This window comes from Oreochromis niloticus, linkage group LG1 (assembly GCF_001858045.2).
Source record: "Oreochromis niloticus isolate F11D_XX linkage group LG1, O_niloticus_UMD_NMBU, whole genome shotgun sequence".
NCBI classification, from domain to species: domain Eukaryota; kingdom Metazoa; phylum Chordata; class Actinopteri; order Cichliformes; family Cichlidae; genus Oreochromis; species Oreochromis niloticus.
Window position 1 is genome coordinate 2,814,176 of NC_031965.2, and position 11,407 is coordinate 2,825,582.

At 40.8% G+C, this 11,407-nt stretch overlaps 1 protein-coding gene across 4 annotated transcripts in view; it reads left to right on the forward strand.

The window, feature by feature from the left end:
• si:ch211-220f16.2 (putative leucine-rich repeat-containing protein DDB_G0290503) overlaps positions 1–11,407 on the forward strand; it is a 40,177-nt gene that overhangs the window by 17,088 nt on the left and 11,682 nt on the right. The window contains exons 15-21 of one of the 4 annotated variants that reach the window (XM_025908122.1): positions 1,422–1,572; positions 2,251–2,374; positions 4,210–4,343; positions 4,877–4,986; positions 6,551–6,719; positions 6,800–6,904; positions 7,013–11,395. In XM_025908122.1, coding sequence (XP_025763907.1) covers positions 1,422–1,572; positions 2,251–2,374; positions 4,210–4,343; positions 4,877–4,986; positions 6,551–6,719; positions 6,800–6,904; positions 7,013–11,395 — 5,176 coding nt within the window. Of the gene's footprint in view, positions 1–1,420; positions 1,573–2,250; positions 2,375–4,209; positions 4,344–4,876; positions 4,987–6,550; positions 6,720–6,799; positions 6,905–7,012; positions 11,396–11,407 lie in introns of all 4 variants that reach the window. The other 3 variants (XM_025908147.1, XM_019365934.2, XM_025908157.1) reach the window with 3 other exon arrangements.

Sequence of the window (11,407 nt, forward strand, 5' to 3'; positions counted from 1 at the left end):
TTATTAGTGGCTACAGGGTGAGATCGTTAAGTTCCAGGAATTAATCCATTAACGTAAAAAGTCTTACCAGATTTCAAATTGGCCAATCTCCCATTAAAGACCATCTTCAAGTTGATTTTCTATATACTTGCACATATCAGCTCACCAATACTGATTAAAGTCTGCTGCAGACTTTAATCAGTACTGTGTGGGTAAATGATGCACAATGATTTTCACAGCAAAGACCTCTTTGCTGTGAAATATTAAGGAGTTAAGTTCACTTATAAAACCTAGCATATTCACACCGATAGCTCTCTGTGTAGATGACTATTTAACATTATGGATTAAATGATGAATTGCATTGAGGAGGACAGCTCTGTTTTTCACAGCTTTTCAGTAGAAACAAAGCCTACCTGAGACCAGCTGATTTTTAGTAATAAGATTTCACAGCACTATTTTGACTTGATGCATAACGCTCACGTTTCTGCTGTTCTTGCATGTGCTTTATTGTAATCTGCTCTGCTGTAGTCAGTGTGGGTGAAATGCCCAGCATGTGGCAGACTGGCTCTATCCTGCTGCAGAGGGTAATGATTGTTTTCGGCTATGCTGTTAAAATAAGGTTGATACATTTTTGTTTAAATCCGCTTGTGCACTGAACCCACACTGACCACGGTTAACTCCTTTCCTTTTCCTGCCCTACCCTTTGCTACAAGCTGCCCCCCTTTTTCCTACCAACGTGTCAAAATTGACCTGTCGTCACAAAACAGATGGGAACATGTTTAGTTCTAATCATTTTGACGTTGCCCTTCTTGAATCTTTTGCTGCTAAATGAAAATACAAGTCAAAGCACCACTAGAGTCCCCTCAGATATGTATCTGCTTGGTGTTTCTCTAAATACCTGTCGGCTCTTCATTTTGAAGACACAGTGATGAAGCACTCGCTTTGAATGTGACTCATGAAGATGGGTTTTCTCCTTCCTCCCTGTTTCCCACTTGTTTAAATGCTGTGTTTCTTTGCTATGCAAATTAGGTGTGCATGGCTCTGACCAGAATGCTGCTTTTGAAGTGTTTCTCAGGTTCACTACCTTATGCAAATACACAAGTGCATAAATACCTGGAGTAACTTTCCATTTCTCCATCCTCAGTTCTTGTCATTGCTCTACTTTACTTGCAGTCTTACTGTCGCTCTCGTTGCCTATACTATTGGATTAAACTGTTTTTTGTCACAGAGTATGTTTGTGGTGTTGAAAGTGTCTCACCAAACCACCAGCATCATTCATGCCATCATACTTCTTGTCAACTCTCCATCTCTGTCATCCTGTCTTCAAAAACATTATCCTGTTCCACACTACGATAATTCTGTCTTGTCCACTTTAAACTCACTTCCCATCCGTAAATACACCCTAAATCCAACCCATCATTCCCCTTTCCCTGTGGCACAAAACTGATTGAGGATGACTGGTTCTTTCCTGGCTGCTCCGATCCAGCACTGGTCACTCGGCAGCAGGAGTTGGAGGAGGAGTTGTCTCAAGCTCGGGGGCTCGACCAGCACAGGGCCAAGAAGCTGGCACTTCCATCCCAGCGAAGTCTGCAGGTAGGTGGCTCTTATTATAGACGTTTATACCAGCACGGCCTCAGACATTTGCTGAAGAATGAGCGGGGCTAACTGTACAGCTTTAATATCAACCAATCTGCAGTTATTTTCAGAAGCTGAGTCTTGTAACATTTTCTTTATAAAATAAATCCTGTTCAGATCAAATCCTGCAGCTCAGGGCAGACCTAGAAAAAAAACGGTTTCACAACAGCCTTTTTAAAATCCTTTTTGGGATTGTTATTTTGAAGCGTTTTTCATGTTAACATTAATACAAGTTTTTACAGGGAGCTGAAAACTACATGCATAAAATCATCAGCAAAAAAAGCGTTATCCTTTAGAAAGGCAAACAAAAAGAATCGTTTTAGTTTATTTAACTGCAATTAAACACCAAAAGATATTCACTGGTCTGAGTTTCATTGAGAATAGCACAAATGAAACTACCCTAATCTCCCCTTTTCACCTAGTTTCTTTACATTTTTGCTCTTTATTTTTGGTTAATAACAGAGAACAGGAAGCTTACTGTATTCAAAGAGGAAGAATAATCTCGCTACCTGCCTGTTTTATCTTGTTTGCCTTGTACACAGTAGACTTGCAAAAACAGTTTGCCTTTTTTTCCTAAATGTCAAATGATTGCTTAAAATATAATCCCCTGCTACAATGAAACTTTTGCACTGGCAGGAGGACTTTGAGCTCGATGGGCAGGCCCCGTTTCAGGATCCTCGAAGTATCTCAGAGAGTACCACTCCAATGGAAGGGGAGAACATGGGAGGTTGGTGGCCCGAGTACAGTACTCCTGACACAGGTGTGAGACCCGCTGGACAGTTTCCACTGGCATGCACACAGTCACCTGCACATTACTTTGGGAGGCCTGAGCTGTCTTTGTGTTTTCACCATAACTTAGTTTATTAAGCACTGGAATGTTGGTGCTGGTTGGTTTATTCTGTTTGTCGTCTAACCTCCGACTGCTGTGACTGAATGAACAGGGTTATCTACATTGGTTCATTATTATTTTAGGGGTTAGCTTGTTTTTATTTCTGCTTACACAGCAAGCTACAGTTAAGTTCATTCCCGCCTTATGAAGAAAAACCTGACATTGAGCACCTTCACTTTTATATTTTGCTTCTCATTCATGTGACTCAGTTTCCAGTGTTTTGGGGACATGTGCATGCTGGTTGAGCTGGCTAGTGTTTGTGTCTTAATGAACTGAATGTGACATGATATAAATGTAGGTGGCAAGATGCTTCCCATCTGTGGTAAGTTTTATTTTTATATTTTGGTCGTGTGCATGGTCACCTCCTTTTCTTTAATTCTTCTCCATCCTGTCTTCTGCACTGTTGCTGTCATAAAACCAAAAAAAACACCAGCATTTGGGAAAAAAAAGATCACCCACAAGGAAAAACATAATGAAGTAACATAATGATCCTATAGTGAAGATTAGAATTACTGACTGAGGACTTTTGGAAAACTGACTGGTGTCTTTTTTGGTTGTTTGTGGATAAGCACTAAAATTCTATTTCACACCCTGCTTCATAATCAGTAAATGAAGCTGTCAGTGAATCATTCTATACTCTTAAGAGATGCAGTTTTCTTAAATTTTGAATTTTGGATTTCTGGATTTTTTTCTTTATTATAAGAAGAAAATCCTTCTTTTTTCCAAGGGATGCACCAATCTAACTGTTTCATATGGTACGGACCCCTGTGCCGATACAGAGTACTGATCTGATGCCAGTATTTAATGAAGCTGTATTCGTTACTGTGATGAAGCTCCTGGGAGTCCTTTTCTGTTTAAAGGCTCAGCCGCCTTCCTTCCTTGTAACTATGAAAACTGGGTGGTTCCCCAGTGGTTGCATTGATTTATTTTTTTTTAGCAACTGATTGTAAGTTTGTGTAGACCCGTTTAGAGGGTAAGACCACTGTATTGTGTTGGTCTGGTGGGACGACCATATTACCAACCAAAAGTCGAGTTCTTGGTTTTATTTCTGTTGTCAAATCCATACTAAAACCATTTTAGCTAACTTTTAAATACCTTGTTGCCATCCATTGCAATCAGTCTAAGTCAGTCTGTGCTGATGAGCGCAACTCGTTGGCGACTCATCTCTTTGTAACAAGGGATTCAATCTGCTGTTTGCCAGCTGGTTGTATATAAACGAGCGCCTATGTTCTTTTGCAGGAACTTTTTTCACTATTTGGAATTTCTCAGCAACAGATTTGTTAGCCTTGCATTGACTGGCAACCTGTCAGGGATGCTTCTGCCTCTGCAATCAGCTCTTTGCTAGAGACACCCAGTTCAGCTTGATGTTTGGTCAAGATCCGATATATTGGTCTGGGGCGTCCCTTCTTTTTCCCAGCTTTCCCACTAAAGTGGGGTTTTTAGATTTAGTTAGCAACGATGGGTTAGGCTTTGAATTTTTTCAAATATTTGAAATTTTAAAAAAGGAAAAAAAAATAAGTGAATGAAAACAGTATTTCTATAAATGTCAAAAATGCATTGATTAAAATATTGCATTTCCTTTTAGAGTTTGCTCTGCTGCTAAAATTAGAGCGGTGGAATTTACCCTGTGAATCATTAGCGCTAACTGTACCTTACCAGCCTGTGTTTGTATACCTAGTATTTATTCTCCCTGCCATTGATTCCAGATGGCCTGCGGTCTGTTGTGGAGGAGCTGGAGCTGGAAAGAAATCAACTACAGGAGCAGATACTGAGCCTGGAGGAGCGCTGCCAGGACCTGGAGGATCGACTGCAGCTGCAGGCCCGTATAGAGGCATTACAGGTAACTCCATCCAACAACACACCATATGTGCTATCCCAGGGTTAACTGAAAGCAGCATTTGTATAACATACCAACTGTTGAGTAAACGATGAGTGAACTGCATGGACTGGGATTTTGTAACAAAACCTTCTAACACAGGTGACGTTTGATGTAGATGAAGATGAGCAGCCAAATTGGGTCTCTCAGGTGTGTTGGGTCGCTCATGTCTGTGTGCGTTAGAGAGCACCTCTGGCGGTGATGGCTAATGGTGTGGTGTGCTTATTTAACCTTGGATACGTTTGTCAAGTAACGTTCAAAGCACAAAGCTCACAGGTTTTCTGTATTCACACTGCTGATCCTTTGACATTTACAAAGTTCCTTTTCATCACATGCATGGTCCACACAAATAGATGACTGATGATAGCAGTAACAGATTTCATGTTCTGTTGTTTTCAGCAGGTCTGCTGTCATCCACGTTTGTGTGCAGTGCAAATGTCTTCATCCAGTGATGATCTTTGTGTTATTTATTGATGTTTGGTTTTCTGCCGCTGCAGAATGAGTCAGACAAACTGCAGAGCCAACTTGCAAGTGTCAGAAGTCAACAAAGCAGAGAGGCGGAGAAGCATCAGCTGCTGGTTAACAGTCTCAATGAACAGCTCAAAGGGTAAGTTAACCATTCAAACCATAACCCTACACTGTGATCACAGTGCTACATCAAAATTCTTCATTTGTTCATTGACAAAGAAATGTGTTTAAGTTGTTTAACATTTAATGTTCTGGTTTCTCAAATATATCTAGAGTTTTGCAAATCATGCAAAATGAACTGAAGTGTTCATCTGACTGTATGTAATATGTACTGTAATTGTTAGAAATAAAGTGTTACATAAATTAATTGAGGTCAGTGGTAGCTGCAGGGTTGCATAACCAATAATGCTCAAATGTAATATCACCAACAAAGTGTATAAAAGACATTAAAGCATCCAGAATAACTTGTACTTACTTTTGGCTGCAATAAGTCGGATAGTAAAACAAGGACTGTTAAACCAACAGGTTCAGTACTCAGTGGGTCATTCAGGCAGCCTACAAACTGAACACACAAACGTGAGTCGAGGCTCACTCGGCCATTTAACCGTTCTCTGTAAAGACTAGAGATGGTCGTGCAGGTAAAATCTGTAAATAAAGGCTGTCTGTCGCTTAAATCGGCCTTTCTTTCCAAATCTCATGCTCAGGCTGAACTTCAGCAGGTTGTCTTGACCACGCCTACGAAATGTGAAATGTGATTGGCTGATTAGATATTTGCATTATGAGCAGCTGAACAGATAGACCTAATAAAGTAGCAAACGAGCGTACATATTTTGGATGTTCATCAAATGATTCATCAATATTGGTAATTTGCAGTACCCTTAAACTTAAGATTAAATTAATGTAGTGCATTAATTACAAACGCCAGTTGCTTTGCTAGCTGGAGAAATGGGCGAATCAAGTTGTTTTTTTTCATGACTGCTTTGCCTTGAAATTTACCGACTTCCACAAAGTGCTTTGACAAATGCTTTTAGTACCACTGTTACTAATGGTGTCCACAGTCAGTTTCAGGTTATAAAGCTCAACCACCAACAAGTGTTTTTAACAAAAGACAGTAAATGTAAAAGGAGGTGTGTCTGGGTTATGTTCAACATTGTTATTCAAGAGGATTTTTTTTACACCAAACCATTAAGCAGCTACTTGATTAAATTAGGGTCAGATGGTTCAGACAAATTTTGGTCAACAAGCTAGCTCTTACTTCACATCATCTAATTTAGTCTAATTTATGGCTATTAATGAGAGGATTTCACTTTTTAACAATAAGCTAGTGCACTGACTGTTCAGATAGAGTGTAATCCATGTTTGTAGTACATGTTTTGCCATGTCGGCAATTATAAAGTTATTACTTTGGAAAAGGACTGCTGTGAACATGCACTCACTAAATGATTGTGTGCGATTGTGTTTGTGGAAAACATGGTTGTTTAGAGTGGGCAGGTTGTGGGTTGCAGACATCTAAAGAGTCAAGATGAGTGAATGAGTTTTTCATTGGGGTTAAAGACTTGATTTTTATGGTTACAATTACGTTTAGGCTAGAGTATGGCTTTGGGCCTTTGTGATGGTTTAGATCACAAGACATTAATATATGAACTGTAAGATTTTAATTATTTTCAAGATTTCCTTCAATCGATTGTCACTTTTTTCTTTAGGCTGACTGACACACAGGAGTGCCTGCAAAGCTCCCTCATTGAGAAGGAGAATACTTTGGCCAAGACATCTGAGAAACTTGAGCTCATCAGCAGCCTTCGACAATCACTGAGTGAAAAAGACATTCAGTGCAAAGAGCTGTCTGACAAGCTCCTTCAGACGGAGCACACTGTAAGAGCTGGGCTCCTCTTTTCTTTGTGTTATGATTTGCCATTTTTCAGTCTTTCAATGTGTTGCTTTGTTTTTTTCAGCTTGAGAACATTTCCATGAAATACACTATGTCAGAGAAACAATGCTCTGAGTTGAAAGCAGAAGTTATGGATCTCACACAAAAGCTGAGTGTGCTGAAAGAGAAGGTATGCTTGAAAAGATAAAGATTTTTTCAAATTTTCATTGTTTTGCCTGAAAAGATTAAGAAAAATGTGCCAATGGTGTCCCCCCCCCCCCCCCCCAATTTTCTTTAGACGCAAAAACAAGATGTCACCATTGAAACATTACAAACTGACCTTGATCAGACAAACGAGGAGCTGGACAAACTGAACACCTCGCATTTGGAAGAACGAGCCCAGCTCATTTATGACCTTCAAAGCTGCGAGCGGGAAATCGATAACCTTAAAGATGCTCTGCTGGAAAAGGATAAAGAGATATCAACTCTTGTTGGGAACATGGCTGAGTATGCAGAGCAGGTCTCAGCACTGAAACAAGAGATCAAACTCAAAGAGGAGAGCCTGGTACAAGTAGAAAATGCACTGAGTAAGGCAGAGAGGGAGGCCAATATAATGAAAGAATCACAGAATTCAGACCAGCAGGCCCTTAATAATAAGATCACAGAGCTGGTGGAGAAACTTAAGGAAGCTGAGATGGAGATGGTGAAGGCCAAAGATGAACGAGAGTCTAAAGGAGTTGAGGTGGAACACTTAATCAAGCAGGCTGAAAAGGATAAGACGACTATTCAGGACCTTCGAGGAGAAATCCAGAAGCAGAATGTGAGCCATCATAATCATCTTTCTGAATGTGAAACGCACATCACTTCACTAAAGGAACAGCTGGCAGTATCTGCACAGAAACTACAGGAGTCAGAAGGACTTGTTTTGCAGCTTAAGGATAGAAATGCAAGTAATGAGAAACTACAGCAAGAGCTTAATGAGAAAGAGCAGACATATGAAAAGGAGCTCAAGTCTTTCAAGGAAGAACAGAATAAGCTTTTGGCACAGGTGGAAAAGTATAACACTGACTTTCAGACCTTATCAAAGCAATTAGACAAGCAAGTTCAGAGTGAAGAGAATGTCAAGCAAGTAATGCAAGAGAAAATGAAAAAGATGGCATCACTCGAAAACCAGCTAAAGGACGAGAGGCAGAAATTCAACACTGAAAATGAGAAACTGTGCAATGAACTTCAAAGCAAATCTGAAAATATCTCCAAGCTTGAAAGTCTCTTAAAAAGCATGACGACTGAAAAAGAGCAGCTCCAAGAAAACCTGAAGGGGCTGAATGAGGAGCTTGAACTTGAACGTAGGAATTTAAAAGAGCTAAATGAAAAGGTTACATCTACTCTTGAATTCAACAGCAGTCTGGAGAATCAAGTGCAAGTTCTTACAAAAGAGAGAGACAGGCTTGAATTGGAAGTAACTGAGCATGTCAAAAATACTTCACAGGTTACAGCCGAAATGGATTCCTTGCAAGTCAAAATATCTGAATTGGAAATGCAACACTCACAAAGTAACACAATTATTCAAGGGCTACAGAAAGATAAAGAGGAACTAACTACTCGAACTCTTGAGCTAAATAGAGTTCTTGAGCAAAGCACACATTCAACCTCTGAGATCATGTTGGCAAAAACAAATGAATGTAGTTCGCTCCAGCAGCTACTCAGGGAAAGAGAGGAGACGGTGACCCAGCAGCAGGAAAAGGTGCAAAGCTTGACGTCTAAGGTAGACAAAATGCAGCGCGACCTCGCCGAAAAAGAGCAGACTGTCACTGAACTTCAAGCACGAATAGAGGCCCAACAAAATGAGCAAGCACAGCTTCAGGAAACTCTGTCTCTGCTTCAGGAACAACAAAGTAGTCTGAAGTCTGGGTTATTGGAGAAGGATGCAATGTATAAACAGAAGCAGGAGGAGTTCCAGAGTTTGCAGAAGGAAACTGAAAACCAGAAAAATATTGTATCCAGGCTACAAGCCGAGGCGGAGTCGCTCATTGAGGAACGCTCACAACTCAGACAGCAACTGGGAGAGAGAGAAGAAATGTTGAAAAATTCAACTCAGGAATGTCAGAAGCACAAAGATGAACTGAATAACAAAAACACAACTATCAGGTCTCTAAGTGACCGAATCAGTGTCACGGAGGAAAATGCTAGAAAGCTTGAGTGTGAAGCTGAGCAGAGTAAAACAGAATTGGCTAGTTTAAAAAGCCACAGCCAAGCTTTGTCCGAGGAGAACCGCCACCTTCGTGATGCATGTGAATCCAAAGAAAAGGAGCTTGCACAACAAAGGCAGCTTCTATCTGATCTTGATGGGCAGCTTAAAGCGACCCTTGACCAGAACTCCAGTTTTAGCATGAAGATTATCAGTCTAACAGAAAATAATCAAAGACTACAGGAAGAGTTAGCACAGAACATGAAATCAGTTTCTGAACTTACTGCTGAGAGAATTGTTCTCCAAGAAAAAGCTTCTGGCCTTGAAATTCAGATCTCAGATAGTCAAAAAATAGTTGCTAGTCTGTTGAAGGAGAAAGAGGAGCTTACTGCGGCAACAGATGAATTAAAAAAGGTCCTCAAGGAAAGCGAACAGGCAATCTCTGTAGGTCTACTCGAGAAAACAAATGAATGTGCTAATCTGTTGAAAAACATGAAGGAGAAGGAGCAACAGCTTCAGAGTTTACAAGAGCAAATCGATAGTTTAAAAATGCAGGTCGATCAGCTGAGCATGTCCTTGGTTGAAAAAGACCAAACTGTGTCAGAGCAGAATTCACAGATAATGGCCCAGCAGAACCAGCTGCTGCAGCTTCAGGATACTGTATCTATGCTTCAGGAGCAGGGATCAGTTTTAAAGTCAGGACTAATGGAAAAAGATGTCATGCTGCAGCAGAAAGTTGAGGAATGTAGTGTATCTCTGAATGAAGTCAAGCTACAGAAAGAGCTCGCATCACAGATGCAGGTTGAGGTAGAGTTGCTCAGGAAAGAATGCGTGGAGGCCAAACAACAACTAGAGCAGAAAGAACAAGCACTGAAAGAAGTAACACACGAATTTCAGAACCACAAAGATGAGCTGAATAAACGAAATGAATCTGTCATTTCGCTCAGTGCTCAGCTTGGGGCCATGAATGAGAGCGCTTCAGAGATGGAGGTGGAAATTAATAACCTGAAAGCATCTGTGCAGAAACTCACTGCAGAAAATTGTCAGCTGATAAAGGACGAGGGCCAGAGGAAAGCAGAGATAACTGATTTTAAAGACAACATTCAAGCCCTCATTGAACAGAATGTTCGATTGAAATCTGAACTTCAGAAAACAGTGGCAGAGCTGGCCAAAGCAAACGAAGAAGCTGCAAATCTCAACTTGGAAATCCAAGGAAAAAATGACGCCCTGAAACAGCAGGAGAATTTGATCCAGCAGCTCAACAGTGAGATTGCTGAGCAGGGCGAGCTGCTGAAAGAGAAAGAAGGCAAAACTTTGGAGCTTGAAGATTCTGTGTGTACACTCAGAGGCCAAGTTGACAGTCTGACATCAGAGTCTTCCATACTAAAGAATAGTTTGGAGAAAAAGGAGGAGTCAAGTCTTAAATATCAAAGTACTTCTTCCGCTGCCTTTGATAGTCTGACTTCACATCTACAAGCCAAAGAGGCAGAATGTGAGAGCCTTAAAGAAAAGATATCACACCTTGAGGAATCTGTCTCAAAGCTCAACAACAACCTGGAAGCACAGACATCTGAAGCGGCAAACCTCAAAATGGCCTTGGAAGAAAAAGAAGCAGCTCTTTTGGAACAATCGAAAGCTCTCCAGGATTTCCAGAAAAGAGGAGACGAAGCACTGCTGTTCAAAACTCAGTTTATGGAAAGTACAGAGTTGGCATCACAGCTGCAAAGTCAAATTCAGTTACTGTCCACTGAGTCTGAAAAATGTAGAAAGACGGCAGAAGAAACCCAAAGTGCCTTCAATAACCTGCAGGAGAAATATGCTGCCACCTTAGAAGAGTTACAAGACTCGAGGAAGCAACTCTCTCAAAAGACAGATGAGGTGTCTGAGCTCCGGATGTTATTGGATGATTCTAATAACAAATATCAGACTGCAAAGACCACCATAGAGACACTGAAAACTAACTTACATGTGATCCAGGAGAAACTGGAGAAAGCTGAAGACTTGAACTCCAGTCTTTCAAAGGAAAAGGATGACGCATTTGCTTCGCATCAAGCGAGCGTGTCATTGTTGACTGTTGAAATAGAAAGACTCAAATCACAGCATCTTCAGGTCGTGGCTCAGATGAATGCACTGACAGAAAACCTTGAACAGAGAGAAATGGCTCTCCACGCAATCAATAGTCAGTACAGCGCCCAGGCCAAACATGCATCTCAGCTGGTTTCAGAAATGCAGAAGTTGGAAGAGCAGAATAAGAGACTGAATGAGGAGATAGGATTGTCAAAGGAAGAGAATCAGAAACTTCACATTGCTCTCAGTAATGAAAACACACATTTGAAAGAGGAATTTAGGAAACTTTTTGCAGAGAAAGAAGAGCTAGAAAGAAGACATCAACAAACGTTGGCGGAGCTGCAGGTTCAAATGGAGCAGAAATCCAGCAGCGTGAATGAACTCGTGGAGAGAATGACGTCTGAGAAGCAGAGCCTTCAAGCAAAGGTTAGTGCCAAA